The sequence below is a fragment of the Hippocampus zosterae genome, chromosome 9 (genome assembly GCF_025434085.1).
Source record: "Hippocampus zosterae strain Florida chromosome 9, ASM2543408v3, whole genome shotgun sequence".
Lineage (NCBI taxonomy): Eukaryota > Metazoa > Chordata > Actinopteri > Syngnathiformes > Syngnathidae > Hippocampus > Hippocampus zosterae.
In genome coordinates this window covers 19,065,880-19,086,975 of record NC_067459.1, presented here as the reverse complement: position 1 = coordinate 19,086,975, position 21,096 = coordinate 19,065,880, and the positions used below count along the sequence as shown (strand labels likewise).

The window sequence follows — 21,096 nt, the reverse complement described above, 5'->3', positions numbered from 1 at the left end:
TTGCCATTTAATGAAATAGAAACCTGCCCAAGGAGACAAACATGCATGTCAGTTTTGCTGTTTCTCCTCCATTGTACCTGCCTCTCCTTGCATTTCTCCTCTCACCGCTGGTCCAAAACACTAAATTGTAGCATGTAATTAGCATGTTACAGTTGATTTATTTTCAACTGCCACGATTGATCTTTGTTGTTTATACAGCATTTATTTCTCTTTTTTGTTTGTTTGTTTTGTTTTGTTCTTGCATGACACTCTGCTTTCCTTTATTGTACATGATTATTGTCAAATGGTTGGTTGTGAAATGCTTTGTCATGAATTGCCTTAAATTAAAGTTCAATTTCAAGAAAAAAATATATAACGCTCGCAATATCATTTGTGGTCTCAGGGTGACCGTGTTCTGCATTGAATAAACTTTGTCTGATTTGTTGGCTGACCAGCGACGCGGGCAGCGTGACTGATGCGGCTACTGACCTTGACTTGACAATGAGGCTGTGATACTTGCGGCATCGGTGAGCGTCCATGTTTTTGCACCGAATACAAGTATGTGTGTGACACGTATATGACCCCCACACTTCTGTGCTGCATTCAGAAGATGTCTTCGACACAAAGTTGAGGTGGCGCTACTCTTGCACCCACTGCCCAACCTGACTTGATTCGTCTGATTGTGCATCCATCAGAAACTGCGTGGAAGCGACCAAACTGAGAAACGAGATATAAGTACCGTATTTTCCGCACTATAAGAAAAACATAAAAGCATTTAATTTTCTCAAACGCCGACAATGCACCTTATAATCAATCTTATGACAATCTTATGACAATACACCACATCAGATCACCTTATGATCTGATGTGCCTTATATGTGGCCCAATATTCTGACTTCTTAGACATAGTATTTTAAATGTTCAATAAAGCGCTGTGTTACAGCTGCAGCGGTTGTGAAGGCTCTATTTAAATAAAGCTATTTTGTATTGTATTGTATTCCCTTTAGTGTAGCTCTATCTAGTGGATGTAAAACATAAACGCAGCCCCCCATAAATTGCAGCTTCTATTCCATGCGCCTTATAATGCGATGCGCCCTATATATGAAAACAGTTTTAAACTTTACAGTGCAGAAAATAAGCTAATAATGTAAGGCCTTCCAAACAATCTAATTTCGTATCGGTCATCATCAACATATCCAGACTTGTTTACTTCCACTTTTGTCTGCCTAACTCCAATCATAGAACACTTTACCAGTACAGCGTTCTTCTGTTGAGTCAGACTTTGACACTGACGAATAATAAATCTTTGATTCTGTTCAAGCCTTTATCGTGCTCCTGAGTCAATAGTCAAAACAAGTTATTTAGTTTAAATCCGCGAGTCAAATTAGAAACAAGATAACAGAGTATGTGTGCTTAATTAAATGGGAAGGTTAGTGGGTGTCTCACTGGTGGCCAGGTTATTCCCAAGGCATTTTTTTATTATAGTGGATTAATAGAGTGAATTCACATCAGCCATGGGGCTTCTCCTGTCATGACAATACCTGTTCTGCACCACCGATTTCTGCGCTTCCTCCTTTTGCTAGCAGCCCTCAAGTGCCCTCTCTTTGCCCCGTGTTCTTGTTCATGCACTACGAGTTCCCAGTGAGCTGGCATTTGCATTCAGAGCAACCTAAGACAGTTTGTCACTATATCCTCCCCTGACTGCCAATGTGGCTATTCACTTTGTAGAATAATAATATATTTTATTTTTTTTATAAGAGGTTCGGATAATGGATGGATGGATTAACCTTGTCAATGACATGTTGCAGTTTCTGGTTGAATTCTTGATTTTGATCATCCGTATTATCTGTCATTTGGAGCAGCAACTTTGATGTTGAAGGGCAATGGACGCTGGGTGGTGTTTGAGGACCCCCGTGTTTGATGGATATATTGACTCGCATGATTTGCATTTCTGCTTGCTTCGCCGAGGCAGTAAATAAACGGCCTTCATCAGTCTGTACTTAAACTCTATTCTTCCATCAGACTTTCTTTTGCTTGGAGCATGAGAGGTTCACACGTAGGTTTTTGCGGTCAATGAGTCAATATAACTACTCTGCGTCGATATTTCAAACTTGAAGCTGACTAATTATTAATCATGTGTATTTAGCATCTCGATTTTTGACTCGCCGTCTGCTGACGTCGTCGGACTATAATGCTCTTAATACTGCTCATGCTCCAATGCTCTATGACGTTTCCTAACATCAACGCGGTCCAAGATGATAGAAAATCAGATGGTTGTGAAGGAGGATACGTGTTACCGTCGCTAGCTTCAGCTATCCCAATCTCCACTAATCTTCAAATATTCAGGTTAAATCTGCCCATCTGACACCACCCCTTGCCCCAGCTAGGTGCATCTGTAAAAGTGATCTGGAAGTGCCGTTGGAAGTACGACGCGACGGTCAAAAGAATTCCATCTCCAAGTTTAACACCACTTTATATGACGTTGTGGGCTCACACAATCAAAAGACCAACAACTACTTGAAGCGTACTTAATAATTCAGGAATGGACTTGGAATTCCACATCTTTCTCGCAAGGGATCGACAGAGTTCACAATTATAATATGATCCACACGCTTTGAAATCCAAAGTAGGTTGCTGAATGATGTTATCTCGCTGTCAATTAGTTCAGCTTTAATGATTTATGAACTGCATCTTCATCAACGGATTTGCATCCAAATGAATACTGTAACTCGGATGCAATTGTTGATACCGTCCAACCCATCTTAATCCAGACATAATTTATAAAGTGTATAACAATCCATTTATCAGATGCAGTACCATGAATGCAATCTAACGTGTTTAAGATTAGAAAGAAACAAAACAAAACCGGGACTACCCTCTTAATCTCGCAGCATGGATGAAAATAAATCGCCTAAAACGTTCATAACTTTTGAAACTACTTCTATTGCATCGAGAAATAAAAAAAATAAAAGTCTCTCTCTCTCTCCCCCCTCTGCTTTTCTCTCAGTGCTAATTAAAAGTTAACATATCACTTTGGTGTCAGCGCCCCCCCCCTAAAAAAAATACCATTACAAATTCTACATTGTGTACATGTAGCCATTATATCACTACTGCAGGAGTACTGCCAGTAGTTTTACTCATAATTTATGGCTCTTGTGCCATTTTTTAACACTATACGGATGCTATTTAAGGATTTATGAGGAACACATCACCGTGCTAAGTAGTTTTATGAATAATTATTGTAGACAACATTTTTTAAAGTGCAATCAATTGGTGCAAATAGAGTACAGGATGTACATTTTGCGTTTTGTGTTTCGTTCTTGATGCAATGCAACACAAATAAGAATACAGTATTTGGAATCAAGAGAAATATTACTTCACGATAGGTGGCAGCACTTGTGCAATTTGTAAATGAATGGATATTTTTAAAAAACACTTTTTATTCCTTTTGGATCATTCACCTCGAGGCCTATCTATTTTCCTCTCGCAAACAAAATCCATATTGTACACAATTCTGAAATCACGTTAGCTCAATCGCTGTAACTTTAATCAAATCTGTGTTGCCCAACTTCAAGGCACTTGCATGCGCTGCCACACGTACGCATTTCAACAATGGGCCTTTCAGTACCCAGGGAGAAAAAAAGTGATAAACATAGCACTGGTGTGCCTGTTGGCAACCGATACGGCATACCTGTGATGCGAGTGGGCATCATTCTGCAGTGCACCATTTGCTTACATGCATGCACAGGGCGTGTTCATCTGAGTCGGAAGGTACTAAAAAGAACGTCATATCCAGGTGGATGGCCCCATCATCTGGGGAAAAGAGGTACTGTCTGTGGACCATTCGGAAAGTCAGACGAGACTATTTGTGTTGGTCACCAATCTAAAACATGATGGATGACTCAAGCCAATATGCTAGAATTATGGTTTCTTACTTAGAAACGATTTATTTATTCATTTATATATTAGCTCACCTGCGACGCTAAATTTCCTCTTAAAGGCGTCACCGGTAGATTTAAAGATATCTCATATCACTATGGAGATGACATGCAGGCATGAATACACTTCATGGCGGAATACACTTTTGAACAGGAAATTATCATTTTAGAGGCAGGACTAATTGTTAGAGTCGTCGTCTCCCAACTCAGAGGCTGAGGGCTCAAACACCGGACATCGCTACCTTGTCGAAGTGTCCTTGAGCAAGATACTCAACTCGCAGTTGCTCCTGATGCTACGGCATCGGTAGGTAAATGGGAAACAGTGTAACAGTATACCAAAGGTAGAAACGAGAGTAAGTGTCAGCCCATGTACCATTAAAAAAGTATCACTAGATTGTTTTGTATTCGTTTTTATATGATTTGTTTCTTTGTATTTTCCTTACAATGGCAGCTAAATGTAAAGGGTAGACTCTGTTTTACACATGTATGCTTGTGTTCTCTAACTACGTTAAGTCTTGTGCGTATTTTCCATACCTGTCAAGTCATACGGTTTGCCATAGTTCATACGGATTTTGTGGTGAATCTTACGTATATGGCCTTATCGCACAAATCATACGGATTCTGAAAATTTCCGTTTTTTGTCCCCCCCCCCCCAACAGGTAGTTCCGTCTACTTTTGCCCAGAATGGTGCTCGTCTACTCGAATGCTTTCATTTCCGGAATACAACTCTGAACACAGTAATGCCACTAAGTAGAATGATGATTAGACATTAACCAGACATTGTATTATGGAGAGCTACAATAAATATCATTGAAAATTTCGTGGGGTTTTTTTGCCGTTATTTTGACATATATTTCGGCGCTCCGAAAAGTTGACAAGTATGCTTTTCTGTCATGGTGGGTCCTGACTGCGCTTGGTGAGAGAGAGGGCAAGAGGTACAGAAAATGGATGGGTAGGTGTACTGATGGCACTCGGTAGGGGGCAGCAACCAGGTGAACACAAGCGACGAAGAAGAAGTTCGTCTTCCCCAAAGCCGTGCAGTTGACTGTGATACGAAGATCAGTTGCCGGCTCACTTGACTTCAATTTCGTGAGTGGAACTGGCTTGACCACAGTAATGGCTCGACCTGCACAATCGTTTCAAGTCGAGCGACAAATCACTCAAATCGTTCAGTGTTTGTTTGCGGACGATGACAACGTTGACAACCGTCAATTCGATGGAGATTGGGAGACTGACAGCCCGGAGGCTGAAGGTAAGTTTCCCATTAAGAGAATTATGATGTTTGAATTGGAAGCGATTTGTCAAATGTATTTCAGATTTGGTTTGGTTTTGTTCTTATGTTATGCGAAAGTTTGAGCTCCGTTATTTTCCACAGAGTCCACTTCTACCGTGCTATGCGACAAATGTTTGAATAAAGAGTTACTCCACATGACACTATGAACCAAAAAGTGCATTTACACAGGACAATATCTCACATTTTCACCACCTTCAGTACTCAAATTTGAAACCGAAAGGGAAGGCGAGCGATAGTCATTTTTTTAAAAGGGCGTGTCTTTTGTTCCTGAGACAAAGGACCCTTGACAAACGATGAAGAGAAAAAGAAGGTAACAAAAACACGATGACGCTAAGTGAAACCCTTACCTTTACAGATGTTCAAAATAGGAGAATATCATTGACGCATGCTCCAGTCTTACTGTAAATGTTTACACGCTGAAAAAGAAAAAGTGTTACATCACAGGTAGGCCAAAGTGGGTCTGCACTTTACGATGGTCAGGCATACGATGTTTCTAGGTTACGAACGATGACATTAGATTGTACTCAGAGATGTTATTTTTGGCAATGTTGCAATGCTGATTCACCAAACAATATTGTCGTGTTATCAAGTCAGGCACACGTGAGTCCAGCTGTCGTGTTAACGTGGGTAACTTTATTGAGCTTTTTCGAAACGTGTATACTCTCTCTAATCACTCTCTCGTCTCCCGCTCTCGGCGCACACTCATGACGTAGTCGTCCAGCGACTATCGTCATGCTGTACACAATTACACCACATCTCCCTTTTCTAGAATCATTGGGTAGACTGCCAATGATTCAACAGACCTTGAGGATTATTCTGCCTCGTAGTTGAGAGGTCTGCTCCTATCTCAGCCTGTGTCAAAAAATCACATGCACAAAAACAAATGTCATTCTTATTTTCAACAATGGCTCCAACACACATATGATCTGCAACCAGCTAGACATCGTAGAGCGAACAAAACAGCACATTCAAACACATCGCACCATACACCTCCCCCGCTACGCTCCTTTTTTTTTTTTTTTTTTTTTTTAAATAATTCAAACAACCTTACAAGCACAGCCTCATTGATTGTACCGAAACCGTAGGAGGAAGGGGGGGCTTATAAGTCCAACCTGGTTGGTTTCACCACGACTCTTCCAAACCTGGTCTTGGTATTTGGAGTAGCTGGCGGGTCTGGAAGGTTCTGCTGCGGTGGTTCAGCCGATGGTTTTCCTGGAACGCTTCCCGAGAACTGTTCCGCTGCACCACGGTCACTCTGCTCAGGCGAGGACCTCATTGGGATGAGATGACGACGGTTTCGTCTGATGGTCCCATGGGGCCCCTCCACCAGATATGATCGTGGGGAAGCATGTCTTTCAATGATGGCTCCTTCCGCTCCTTGGTCCTTAATCCACACATCCTGTCCCGGGTCGAGTCTGACGAGGTTCTGTGCCCGATGCCGCATATTGTAACGTTGAGCATCTTTTGTCCTCTTCTCCCGTTCACTCCGTACAACGGCATCACGGTCCGGGACGGCTGGGTCGAGCAGGGCAGGAAGGACAGGCACCGTTGTGCGGAGTCTCCTCCCCATGAGAAGCTGAGCCGGACTGTACCCGTTTTCAAGAGGGGTAGCCCTGTATGCGAGTAAGGCCAGGTAGGGGTCATCTGCCTTTTTCAAGAGGCCTTTGACTGTCTGAACGGCACGTTCTGCCTCGGCATTTCCTTGTGGATATCGTGGGCTACTTGTAATGTGACGGAACCCGTAGGACTCCGCGAAAGCCCTGAAGCCCGTTCCGGAGAACTGGGGCCCTCCATCCGAAACTAGAAGGTCGGGGATCCCGTGGCGTGCATAGATCGACTTAAGGTGGCGAATTACCTCATCCGATTTTGAGGAGGCCAACGAAGCTATCTCCACGTACCTTGACATGTAGTCCACAACCAGCAAGTAGGTCTTGCCTCCGAGCACGAACAGATCTGCACCCAACTTCTCCCATGGTCGGCCCGGGTAGGGTGATGGAATCATTGGCTCCCTCCGGTTCCGTCTCTCCTTGCAGCATGTTCGGCAGTTGAGAACCAACTCGTTCAGCTGTTGGCTCAGCCCGGGCCACCATACTGATCGCTGTGCTCGCTGTCTACACTTTACCACGCCTTGGTGACCTTCATGCAGTTTGGCGAGGACATCATTTCTCATGGTTGGGGGTATGACGAGTCTCTGTCCCTTCAGTAAGATTCCGTCGTGAACTGTAAGGAACGCCTGCTCTGCTCTGTACAGCCTGAGTGCCGGTTCATTTGGACCGTGTTCGGGCCAGCCTTCTGTGCACAGCTGCATCACACGTGCACACACACTGTCCCTCCGCAGCTGCTCTCTCAGCTTTCCTAGGTATTCGGTGGTCGCCGGTAGGTTCTCCATCACCATGTCCGCGTAGATGTTCGTATCTTCGAGCAACTCCTTGTCGGCTGGTGTCTCCACCCTCTCCATGGGAGCTCGAGACAGCGTGTCGGCTGTCCACAAGCACTTTCCTGGGACATGAGAGATGGAGTAAGAATAGCGCATGAGTCGCATCCTGAAGCGTTGGATCCGCGGAGGTAAGGCGTCCAAGGCTTGGGACCCCAGGAGACTCAGGAGAGGCTTGTGGTCCGTCTCCATCAGGAAATGCTTCCCGATGAGAAAGTTTCGAAACCTCTCGCAGGCCCAGGTCAGCGCCAGAGCCTCCTTCTCCACTTGTGCATATCTCTGCTCCGTAGGTGTGAGCGACCGCGACATGTAGGCGATTGGCCTCCATTCTTCCTCCCACTTCTGGAGAAGAACGCCTCCCAACCCGTATGACGACGCGTCTGCAGACACTTTGCTCTCCCTGTTGGGATCGAACATGGCTAGCACCGGTGTGGACGTCAGCGCATTTTTTAAATCTTGAAAGGCTCGCGCTTGGTCGACGCCCCACAACCAGCAGTTCTTTTTGGACAGGAGATCACGGAGAGGCTTGTCCCTCTCTGCCAGCTGTGGCACAAATCTCCCGAGTTGGGTCAGCATTCCGAGAAAACTTCTCAACTCTGTTGTATTCGTTGGCTCCGGCATCATCCTTACTGCCTCAGTCTTGCCTGGGTCTGGCCTGATGCCTCTGTCTGAGATCACATGGCCTAGAAATGTCACCTCTGACTTTGACAGCTCACACTTTTTGACATTGAGCGTGATGCCTGCCTCCTGGATCCTCTCCAAAGTAGCATGCAGGCGGGCATCGTGCTCCTCCTGTGTTCGGCCCCATATCAGCACATCGTCCATGTGGCAAACAACACCTTCCAGCCCTTCTGTAACCTCTGTTGCCATTCGGTTCTGAAAGTGTTCGGGGGCTGAGGCTATCCCGAAGGGTAGCCGTTTGAAATAATAACGCCCAAAGGGTGTGATAAAAGTTGTCAGCTTCTCCGAATGGGGTGTTAGGGGTATTTGCCAAAACCCCATTTTTGCATCCAGCTTGCTAAAAATCCGGGCTCCAGCCAGCAAGCCCAGTGTTTCCTCCACTGACGGCAGGATATACTTTTCTCTGCACACTGACTCGTTGAGTTTGGTGAGATCTACACAGATACGTACAGCACCTGATTTCTTGGGCACCACCACGATGCCAGCACACCAGTCTGTTGGCTCCTCGATTCTGCATATCACCCCGAGTCGTTCCATGCGGGATAGCTCTTGCTTGACTTTGTCCAGTAACGGCAATGGAATCCTCCTTGGTGTTTTTAACGAGAAAGGTTCAGCCCCAGGTTTCAGCTTGATGTTGTACGGCCGCCGCATCACTCCGAGCCCAGTGCATATTTTGGGGTAATTCTCCTTTAGTGTCTCTATAGAGACGCTGCCTAGGCGTGCGACGAGCCCCAACCTGCAGCTCGCAGATCTCCCCAGCAGGGCAGTATGCACTTGACGAGCGATGTACACATCCTCCATCACCTCCCTATCACCTTTCCTCAGCAGCAGCCTGGCGACGCCCACGACCTCAAGCGGGCTCCTCCCTGGTCCCAGGAGTCGTTTTGTTGCCTTTCTGAGTTTAGGGAGATTGTTTTTGTACGTGCCCCTGAAAACTGTGTGTGGCAGAACGGTGACATCAGCGCCCGTGTCAATTTTGAACATCACACCACGCTGATTTATGTCAATTTTGACCATCCACGGGTCACGGTCTGTCGTAACACTGTCAAGGAGGAACCCCTCCTCGTCCTCATCTTCTTCGTCCTCTGTAACTTCGTGCGCAGATTTAGACTTGCACACACGCTTAAAATGTCCTTTCTTTCCGCAAGCATGACATTTTGCCTCGTGAGCGGGACAATCACATTTTGGATGGGATGGAGAGCTGCCGCATTTCTGACACACAGACTGTGCACCCCTTTCCTTATTGTAACGAGAACTTTGGGACTTGTTTGTCTGGCTATTAGCACAGGTAGGTGTGTTTTTAGCATACCTTACATTGCTCTTGAACACTCTGTCAACAGATTCAGCGCCACTTGCCTCTGAGTTGGTGTCCCCTCGCAGATGAGACTGCTGCTTCTTCACCTCCTCGCTTTGCCGTGCAATTCTTATGGCCTTTTCGAGGGTTAAATCCGCGTCCAACTGCATGCGTTCAGACAATCCACTGTCTCGTAGTCCGACGACAATTCTGTCTCTGATCAGTTCATTGCGTAGCGCCCCGTAGCTACAATGCTCCGCCAGCGCATATAGTGCAGTGACGAACGAATCCACACTCTCCCCTTCTTTCTGACGGCGCATGTTGAATACAGCCCGCTCGAAGATGACATTCTTCTTGACAACGAAGAAGTTTTGGAGTGCCCCGCGCACTTCTTGGTATGTGCGCCGTTGAACCTCGGACAGATCCAGCCCGCGTAGGATATCATCAGCCTCGTCACCCATGCAGTAAATCAATGCGTTCACCTGATTTTCTTCGGAACTAGCATTCAGGTTACTTGCCAGTCGAAATCTTTCAAATCTCCGGATCCATTTGTCCCACTCCTGCGGCTTTGAGAAGTCAAAGGGCTCCGGCGGCTGGATGTTGAACGTGGCGCACGGCCCCGCGGTGACGACCGGTCCCGCAGCCCGCTGTGCACCTAACGCCGTGGCCCCATCCGCCCGCGCCGAGGTTCCTTCCCCTCCGTCGCTCATTTCGCCTTTTGCCCTTCACCGCCGTGTACAAAGATCCTCCTCACGCACTCCACGCCAACCACAGGACTTCTGACACCATGTCGTGTTATCAAGTCAGGCACACGTGAGTCCAGCTGTCGTGTTAACGTGGGTAACTTTATTGAGCTTTTTCGAAACGTGTATACTCTCTCTAATCACTCTCTCGTCTCCCGCTCTCGGCGCACACTCATGACGTAGTCGTCCAGCGACTATCGTCATGCTGTACACAATTACACCACAAATATTACCAGATTTGTCCCTGGCGTGATCTTGTTTAAGACCTGTGGGCTAACGTTGGTCAAATAGCACAACTCTAAGAGACAGTAGACTTAAATGATTCCATTTGTCTCTTACTTGATTTTGTGTCATCTTATCTAATTAACTCTGTTTTTTGTTTTCCAGAAGAAAACTTTGACCCAGTTCCAATAGCCAATAAACTGAAGGAAGTGGCTAAGTCTCTGAATGAAGATGCAAACTTTAAGGCTGCTCTGGCTGACCTAAAGCTTGCATTAAGACAAGAGGTAGACACACACAAAAAACATCATTCCCACACACGACTGTAAATCCTAAAAATAATTGCAGGGAGGTAAAGGGATTATGTGCGTTTTCATTGTGATAATAGGAATTGTATATTGTAGTCTTTGAATGAAAATTTGCTGAGGTCAACACCAAGGGCATGAGAAACCACTTCCTCTAAATGCCAATTGCTACATTTCCTGTAACTGTGACGAGACTGTTTGGGCAGTGCTAGATACACACAAATGATGACTAAATCAAATTAAATCTCAAACCTACACAATCCATTTTATAGCTTTGACAAGATAGAAAACCAAAACCGTCAATTTTTTGCATTGCATAGCTGTCAGTTTGAACCTTTAAAATGTGTGCAAGTTATGTCCAAGTACTTTCAAGTATTGTAATTCTCCTGTTGTCTAATGCACTTTCTCAGCCTTTTCTGCCTCACACATGCAAATTATTTCGATTGCATTACGAAGTTTCCCAAACAAATCAATGCTCCCTAAGCATAGCTGTAATGTGAGATCGTATGAATGCCAAAATTATCTTCACAAGCAGCACTTAATCAAGTTACTCTGCGTGGATGTTTGTCTTTAAAAAGAAAACTGACAGAAGTTTTCTTCTGTCTGAGAAATTCTTTCATTCTCTCCAGGCCATGGAGGGAGCCTTTAGCTCTGGCGTGGATGAGTTGTTGCGGACTCAAATCGCTCTGCAGGCTGCTGATGTGGCAACAGAAATACAGCTCATCAAAATTTGTTCTGCCTTCGGGCTTTTTGTGAAGAACTCATGCCCCGAGCTGAAAACCATAGCCCAGAGTGCCATGACGGCATTGCTCAGGAGCCGTGTTGCCACATGGGTAACTCGGCAAGGTGGCTGGGTGAGTATTTTTATTTTTGGTTGTCTTGTCAATGCTGTGGAAAGTCATCTGATTGCAAACTCATTTTTAGGATGATATTATTGATGTCAGTAATGTATCAGGTTAACCGCTTTCCTGCCTCGATCAATTACTGTTCTTTCCTTGTCTTTAAAAAAGTGACTTGTGCCACCTTTCAATGACACCGCTGGTTTGGTTCGCCCTTTTAGCTCTACTCACCTCATTTTAGAGCAGTCAATTTTTCACCTCAGAGTAGTTCCCAGAAGACAGTAACAGTGCCTCGATTGCATCAGTTGGGACAAGATACAGTAAAACTAACAAGCAGCCATTTACTTCCCTGTGACTCATTTTATTTGAGAGGCGACTGAGAGCAGCAAGAAAACTTGAGACTGTCAAGTAAAATACTGATAACTGAAATACCCTTAAAATACCCTGAAAGCATCACTGCCATGCGTCTTACATATTAGTACAATAGCATGATTTCCCAAGTAATTTTTAACTTACTGTCTGAATATCAACGAAAAATTTCTATGTGCTTGCAACTTTTCATTTGTTTTCATACATTTTCAAATATGTCCTAGGTAGTCCTACAGAGAAACGTTACATATATTTCTGGCTTGAATTATGAATAACACAAACATTCCACCGTCACACCAGGCTCATCAAGAGTATTAGCTAGCATACCAGCCTGAATAACATGCTAGCTCAAACTGACATGACATGTGACATGGGCTCTAGAACTTCACGCAAACGTTATTAAGTGGTTCAAATCATCTGTGGCCATTTACACCTAATCATCAGGAAATGTGGGCATTATTGTTAAATGGGGAAAGTAGACTGCAGGTAGAAGCATTGGGAGAGGACTCAACTCCCAAGATTCCACCAGATAGCAGTAAAAAAAAATGCTTTAATTATAAGGCCTTTTCAGTCAATAACAGACGAGAGAGTCTTAAGAAATAATTGTGAAATTGGGCTCAACAGGAACCCAAACTGGGCAATCATACTTGTAAGTACCAACTTTTGCCAATGTAAAGTTATCAGCACAACCTAGATCTGTGAAAGAAAGACATGTTGCCTCACATTTTATTCGCTCTTATACGTGGCGGAAGTCTTCCATCTTAACTGTTGGTTTATGCACTTTCTGTCTGGGGGAGTCATGTTTGAGTGTTTCTTGCTTGATTTCTTGCAGGAAAAGGTGAGTGCGGCTATAGCAGGCATTTGAATCATGTTTCACGGAGGGGGAAACCTACCGAAAAAGCTAAGCTGCACCGCAACACTTCTGGAGCCACATTATCAATAAGAAGAGGAATCTCAAATAGTTCTTATTAGATGATGACGATTAAGAAATCCAAATGTCAGACACGAATGGTGTGAAATTTGACATTATGCCGCCTTACATACCCTCTGTTTACCGTTAAGTCGGTTGTTAACTTCCAGCATGTCATGAGATTTAAATTTTAAAAGCACCGTGTTTGCTTTCATGTTTCTATAAAATTAGTTCCGTCTTCAGATTTTGTTGATATTGCACTTTGCTACAAAACCTCATCTCCCTTCTTCCCAACTGTGTTAAATCAGGTTGAGTGACCGTAAAATACACTTAAGCTGTGAATATAAATAGTAACAATTTGTAAATTGGTGTTTTGTAAAGCCAAAAAATGATGTTTACGCTACGGTACATAACATGTGGCGTCGATACAATACAATTTTTATATGATGCTATTACCTGTTGTTCATAAGGTAGAACATTTGTTTTTTACTGTAGTAAACAAAACACATCATGGATACAGTAATATCCCTGGAAATGGCTGAAGTCACTCACACATGATTCAAATAACGTCAGTTGTACATATGCATGATATTGCACACAAGATCCACACTTAAATATTCTTAAGTCTAAATTTTGTGACAATTTGATATTGATTGCAAATCACCGGTGGAATTTCAAGTGAACACTATTCTCGGTCCATCACTGCGCACAAAGATCAGTAAATATGCAATTAGCATTTGTTATGATGACCTTGAAACTAGTTTCATCTTTATTATTTTTCTCAAACCTCTGCCCTTCCCCGAAGCACTCTGGCCCACCTTGGTAGTTGCGCATGACACTTTGAAAAACGTGGATCGACACATTAAAAGTACTGTATTTGCATGCATATTGTTCCGCACTGTAGCCATTTGTTATCCGAACAAACGTCTGCATTGCATTGCCAAATAAATATAGCTTAGAGCTATCGTTCATTGTGTGTTGTGTGCTGTATTATTATTAATATATTGTGCTGTTAATTTTAAAACCACAAAGAAACATGAAACTTCAGCGTGCATGTCCCCAGAAAGTGTCTGATATAGCTTGGCAATGGCTATTTTACTTAAGAACAGTCATTCTAAGGCAGGGGTCGGCAACCCACAATGTTGAAAGAGCCATATGGGACAAAAACCAAATATGTCTGGAGCCGCAAAAAAAAATAAAAGCCTTCTATAAAATTTACAATGAAGGACACATGCTGTATGTGGGAGACTGGACTGTCTAGGAATTGTTTGTTATTCATTCCTTTGTTGTGTGTTCACAAACGCCCTGTCAAGTGAGCTCACTCAATGAATCACTGAATTAAAAGAGCATCATTAATAAACCTTCTAGTTGTACATACAGCCTGTTTAAAAGTTCTTTTAAAATCCAGTACAGTAAATTTCTTTTTTTTTCTCCAAATGACAGTTAAAATGTATGTCATTTGAAGTACAATACGGGAGTCGCTTGGTGAAAAAAGTTTTGAGAATCATTGCTTTTGAATTATATGGCATACAGTCATCAGGGGGCAGCACAAAGTGAAGAAAATGCCTTCTGGCATTTGCACAAACAATTTGAAACACATCAGGGGTGTCTGGCACATTAGGCAAGCAACCATCTGGATCGACGAAAAAAAACGTTACAAGTTACATGGCAAAAAAATAGCGTTGTCACCTCGGAAAAGCACAAGTTCAATTTCACACGGGTGTAAAATTTTCTCAAACAAGAAGATTGTAAATACGGTATTTAAAATACCGTACTCGCCCCACTTTTGAGACTCGGTGCATTAAATTAGTTACAAAAAAACTGTTCATGAAAACCCTAAAGAATCTTCTCAAATCCAACCCACTTTCCCTTTGCTGCATATTCAGACGTGCACACATTATTGTGTGCTCCAAAACGTTGATTTGATCGTGTTGTTAATAATATCCATGAAAGTCACGTTTACATTTTACACTTTGACTGCACCGAATGATCAAAAACTGCAGAGAGGGCTCTTTGAATTTGTCTTGAGAGGTATAATAGTCATCATTAGGAAAACAAAAATGGATTCGCTTCTACAGTGTCCAAGGGTGTTTATTGAGTCAGCTGCAACTACTGCATGGTAAGGCTAAAGTGTAACTATGGTGGGTTATTTGTACAAATCCGTTATTTGCTTTTATAGTTTGTCTTATGATGTGCCACTCTTTCCACAAATAAATAACATTCAAATAGAATAATACACAGTTGCACCACAACTGATTCGTATTCTGGCCAAATTTTGAGTTGAACTTGTGATTTTACTGCATATACAGTGACACACTGACAGTGATCTTTTCGACGACACACAGTTGGAATGCGTTATTACAATTTTTCTTCAGAGTATTGTGCAACATGTTTTCCATTCATTCTCAAGAAAGGAATCCAAAGTTCTCAATGCATAGATGATTATAAAGCTGTCGATCATGCAGTAATCAAGATCTATCATCATTGTCCAAAAGATAGTAAGATGTGAATTACCGGTACCTTCAAAATGCGACATTGAAAATATATCTCATCTAACATCCGACAGGCTTTTGCTAATCCCTTGTCTCATTTCCAGCCAGAAAAACAAAATGAAGCCAATATCTGAATCAGTTTGAGCCCAACTTCGTGTACTTCCGTCACGCAACACAACTTCACATTGGTTGAGATGAGTCCAATCTGCTGTGTCACACGAGATGAGTGCGGACTAAAAGTGGTCTCCTAAAATCAAAGGAGACGATAGCTTTGTATTTTTCACAGCAACAGTTGTAGTGTATTTAGGAGATTAATTGAAGTTTTAGACTTGGACGATAAGAAGTCACAGATAAACAAATCAATCCCCAATGTGCTCCTGTACAACCGCCACACCTTAAAAGCATGTGACATCCTGCATGTCACTGACGGGCAACTGGGTCGTTCCGACCCGGCCACAGCTTGCCAAACTCAAAGTGCACCATTTGGCGTCCACGTTTGCAGCTTTCCTTCATCATTGTCCCTCTTAAAGCATCTGCTTAGAAGTCACCATTTTGTGACATGTCTGTCAAGCCAGTTCCTGCTGTTCACATAATTGCGTCTAAACCGTTTAACTGTTGGGGGGGAAAACACATCTTGGGATCTAAGAAGTGTGTAAAATACTGTACTATTACTATTTTTTTTGTGGAGTCATTCACATTGACGGTAAGCCCCTTATCCCCTGCGACAGCACCAAATTGTGGTGCTTGTTGAGACATAAACAAAAACATTCCTGACCGAGTCAGTCAGATTTCTAAGTTTATCCCCATATGCAACACTGTGGATGGAATAGATCCATAAGGGCCAAAATGTAATCCCTTGTATTTTGGAGAGAAACCCCCCCACCCCCAAAATCAGTTACCCATGGCCACCCCCAGTTACATGGCACCGGCTCAGTTTCACACGTCGTCATCATCATCGTCGTCGTCATCGTTGTGCCTCAGCCTCCTCGTGGCGTTCTGTATTCTCTGACTCCCTTTTTGAGGCAGCTGACCAATCGGAGCTCGACAAAGGACATGCCGATTCCAAATTTTCCAGAAAGCCGAGCGGAATTTCTTAATGCGGAAAGCGTACACGATGGGATTGACGGCCGAGTTGCCGTGGGTTAGGAGGATGGCGATGAAAATGAGGCTCGGCGGTTTGTCACACTTGGGGCAAAAAAGTGTGATGCAGTTGTGGATGTGAAGGGGAAGCCAGCTCACGGCGAAGAGTAAAAGAACAAGAGCCAAGGACTTGGCAAGCTTGAGCTCCTTGCCGAAGTAACGACTCGGGTCTGCGTGGCTCACTGTTACCTGCACAGAGACAAAGAAGCAAAATATTAGCATACATGGACCGTATATGCACTGTAGGGGTCCAATCTATGTCCTGGGGGTCATTTGTGGGCCACCATTTCTTTCTCAATGGCCCGCGGCGTATATTAAAAATGAAATTTGATACAACCAAGGCTGGTTAAAAAAAAAAGTTTTGGAGGTGGTAAGAGTGACTAATGAATTGGTGATCATAATGTTGAGCTTTTCCAGATATGCTAAGATATGATTACATTATTGTTTGTATTATTAGGACTCAAATACCAATTTCTCTTCAAAACATTTTGGTCAACTTAAAAAAAAAAATTGTTTCTTCCACTTGATGCTTTGTGTCAAGGTCTGACATTTGAACTTGTCACATGATCGATCCTCAAGTGACTGTGCCTTTTATCCACACCGAAATCTTGAGAAATCCTTCACGAATCACCTTATAAACGTCAAAATCTGTTATGCGGCAGTTTATCATATTCACTTGAAAATAAACAGATATAATTGCTTGCTCGATTGATTTTAGACAGATAAATTTAAAGTTGTCCTTCCATTTTTCTGAATGTAGCCCTGAAATGAAAAGTAATGTGGGTTGCGTTTTAACCAACAATTCACAATTACACGACAAAAAGAAGAGGCGAGGTAATTTATTTGTCACACGTGCTTATAAACATGACTTTTGTGCCTCGCTTCACAAATGGGCTACTTCTTATCTTCTCCCATTTTAGGTTTAAGTGGGCCACGAATTACGGGTACTGTTGACTGTCGTATTGCATTGTGGGAGATTTCAGTGCAGAAGACGGTCTCACCTTCTTATTAAGCTGTTTATGAATCATGTAGAAAATCTCCACGTAGATGAGAAGCATGAGGAGGAGAGGCGGCAGCACCCAACCGAAGAAGTTGAAGTAGACCATGTAATCCATGCCGATGACCGTCTCAAACCGACACTTGACCACGAGGTCCTGGCTGACGAGGGAGCCATTGTCACGGAGATGTCGTAAGTTATTCCATCCGAGCATAGGTGTGAGGCCCACTAAGATGGACACCAGCCAACACAGCAACACTGCCCAGCCGGCTCGTTGAGGGGTCACCACTCGTTTGTAGCTATGGTTACGGGAGAGAAAGACAAAGCGTTTCCAACTTGCAATGTACTGTTAGGAAGCGACAAAATGGTCGACCTTTCGATTGCATTTCTCAACCATCATTGTCACTTTATTTGTCCTAAAATTATTATTATTATTATTATTATTATTATTATTATTATTATTATTATTATTATGCAAATACGGAGGGTGAATAGTTAGCACCACATTGACCTCGCAGTATAGAGGTTGTGGGTTCGATCCCGGCTTCGGCCTTCCTGTGTGGAGTTTGCATGCTCTCCCCGTGCCTGCGTGGGTTTTCTCCGACTACTCTGGTAACCTTACGGTAGGGGTGGGCAAACTTTTTGGCTCGGGGGGCCGCATTGACTTTTAAAATTTGACACAAGGGCCAGGTCAGCACGAGCTATGGTACATTAAAAAAAACTGCATTTGTTGACAGTTCATATCAAACATCAACAGAACAAAAGCATCAACGTACTGTATTCATATACTTTTTTTATATGACAAAAGTTTTGTTGATGACCTATTTTAGCCTGTGCATTGCTGCAGATGGGTTGTGATCAAACCAGTAGAAGTCGAGCGATACAGAGGTACTAGATGGTCGAAAAGTCCCCCCGCCCCGTTCTGCAACTTCAAGTCAATGCGCCACCTGGCGGTGAAATGCCTGTCATTACAAGTCCAATTGAAATGAATGCAATCATTCACGTCGAACCTTAATTGTGGACGAATCTTCGGCGGGCCGCATTAAAAAGACCAACGGGCCGGATTCGGCCCGCGGGCCGTAGTTTGCTCACCTGCCTTACGGCAATAACCCTAACAATCGGGAAATTTCAGAGATTACATTCCAGACTGCGTTGAAGTCGTGGGAATGACGTCCACTGGTGTTTTTGTGTGCGCCGATTTCCAGTTTGAGAAATTATGCAAGCCCACCAAGCAGCCAACATGAGCCTATTGACCAATCATGCATTCTTTGTCAGAATATTCCGAGCAGGCCTTTGGTAACATGGAAAACTTGAAGTGGATTAGGGTTTTTTTTTTTTTAGGGGGTTTTTTTTCCGAGATGGCATCTTTTTACAAGAAAGCCACTTTGCCATACAGTTGGATCTTTTACAAATGGATCTTTTCCCAGTTGACTTATACTGAGAGCTGCTCCCAGCCATTCACGGGGCACATAATAATGAAAGTCACATTTTCACAATTGCATGAATTTGAAAATGCTTTGCATTCCATGTTGGAAAATATGCTTCTTCATTCAAACACGCGTCACATTCTCACAATTTCACCCTGTTGCGAAATTGAAACACCAAAATATGGAAGCACCCCCCCACACACACCCATTAGCAAGCAGATGCAATGTTTGAAATATATTTCTTTGTATAAATACGTTGTAGATTTAAGATGAAGAATGTATACATGGAGAATGTACCCAATATAGCTAAATTCCCCTGCAGGACATCGGTGGGGGCAGTATTGACAAACCTTGCCAGGAATGTACCTGTTCTATGGGCAGATCATTTTACTTTAACTGCCATATTCCTTATTTCATTTCCTTTCCCCTTGATTTTAAGATCAACTTTTGCAGCAGACTCTCGGTAACATAAAAATATTCATTCAAGTTGAGATGAAAATGTTTGAGGTATGTACTGTACAGGCCTCCACCCAAGGAAATAATAATAATAATACATTTTATTTATAAGCGCCTTTCAAGACACCCAAGGACACAAGCACCCCCCCACCAACAGACGCCTGGTAAATATTTGTGTTTCTTTTGCACTCCTTTTTTTTAGTTCACACGTTGAGCTTTTTTTCTTTTTTTAAATAAATTAAACATTTCTAAAAGTTACTTGAGGTGTTGCAGTGTGATTTTACATTGGGGTTCAACGCACAAACGGCGGCTGAGATAACAACCCTTGGCAATTAATTGCAATTAACCTCCCTTGTTCTTTTACTCCGCGATGAGATGGAAATGCCATCACTTGGTGAATTGGGCTTCGGACACAAAAGACGTCTTACCGCTCTGTGAAGATGTACTCCTAAAGCATCCAACCTACCTCATGGGTATTTTGACCCTCAGATATCGGTCGATGGCGATGGCCAAAAGGGCCAGGATGGAACTTTGCGTGAGGACGAGTACGGTGCAAGCGACCGCCAGACAGCTGTAGAAGTGCGTCTCGAGTCCGATGCTGATGGTGATGGCGAGGGGGATGACGAGAGCCCCGACCGCAATGTCAGCCAAAGCCAGCGAGACGATGAAACAAAACGTGGTGTCCCGTAGCGAGCGGTTTATGCGCACGGCCCACACCACCATCACGTTGCCGACCACCGACGAAACGGCGATGAGCACTTCCATCCCGGTGTAGACGACCCATGACCAAGACATGTTTCGGGGGAGACGGCAGGGATGACGAGTAGAGCAGCCCCCCAACACCCATGCGCTTGGAACACACCTCCCACTCACTTAAGTCGACTCCGAAAATCCTTTGTCCCGCCGAGGTGTCCGCTTGTTGTCATTCTGTGGCGCACAGCACGCCAAACTTGCTCTGCACATGCTGCGAGGAGGTGTTGCGACGAGAATGGGAGAGCGCTTCCCGCAGCCTCGGTTTGATATCGAATGAGTCACAAAAGATCCTTTCACAACAGAGTTGAAGTCTTGCTGTCTGCGCCGCCAGGAAAGCGCGATCACGTGGGCTCGATTTTACACTTGCTCACCCGGTTTCTGCTATAAGGTGAATCATTTTAACGGTTGCGCTACATCGTTGATAAATCTCTTGTTGTGATGTCATTTCTTAATAGTCTACCGGAATTTAAGAAGCTGTGTAATTCTTTTCGCAGTCATGTTACATTGAGACAGGCATGGATGTTTTTACTTGACCGCAAGTTAACAATTTATTATTATTGTTATTCATAATTTTGGGGGGCAGTACGATGTGAGAGCGGTTAGAGCACCGGTGTCAAAGGGAAGGCCCGGGGGCCAGATCCGGCCCACCACACCATTTTATGTGGCCCGCGAAAGAAAATTTTTGCATGATTCTTGCTGAGATCAGGACTGAAATGTCAAATTTTCATGCGTAATAAATGACGTTGAGATTTGGCAATAATTTTGTTACCCTCTTTACAACAAACAAAAAACCAATAGCTGTTTTTAAGACATGTCACAAGGAAGC

At 43.6% G+C, this 21,096-nt stretch overlaps 1 protein-coding gene and 1 long non-coding RNA gene across 2 annotated transcripts; both read right to left on the bottom strand.

Moving 5' to 3' along the window:
* Window positions 1-84: 84 nt before the first annotated feature.
* Window positions 85-3,140, bottom strand: LOC127607697 (uncharacterized). Its single transcript, XR_007964124.1, has 2 exons — window positions 834-3,140; window positions 85-782 (listed from the first exon to the last, which is right to left on the bottom strand). It is a non-coding gene; the product is annotated as an uncharacterized LOC127607697 (long non-coding RNA).
* An 11,935-nt stretch (window positions 3,141-15,075) lies between these two features.
* Window positions 15,076-20,584, bottom strand: LOC127607686 (adenosine receptor A1-like). Its single transcript, XM_052076253.1, has 3 exons — window positions 19,984-20,584; window positions 17,639-17,933; window positions 15,076-16,826 (listed from the first exon to the last, which is right to left on the bottom strand). The coding sequence occupies exons 1-3, from the start codon at window positions 20,310-20,312 to the stop codon at window positions 16,434-16,436; spliced, it is 1,017 nt and encodes a 338-aa protein (XP_051932213.1). The 5' UTR covers window positions 20,313-20,584; the 3' UTR covers window positions 15,076-16,433.
* Between the last annotated feature and the right edge of the window lie 512 nt (window positions 20,585-21,096).

Excerpts from the sequence above, each read along its gene's own strand:
- LOC127607686 (XM_052076253.1), bottom strand. The coding sequence starts at position 20,312 with ATGTCTTGGTCATGGGTCGTCTACACCGGGATGGAAGTGCTCATCGCC. Across the intron at positions 17,934-19,983 it reads AGGGTCAAAATACCCATGAG|CTACAAACGAGTGGTGACCC; the intron begins GTAGGTTGGATG and ends CCGTAACCATAG. Across the intron at positions 16,827-17,638 it reads ATAAACAGCTTAATAAGAAG|GTAACAGTGAGCCACGCAGA; the intron begins GTGAGACCGTCT and ends GTCTCTGTGCAG.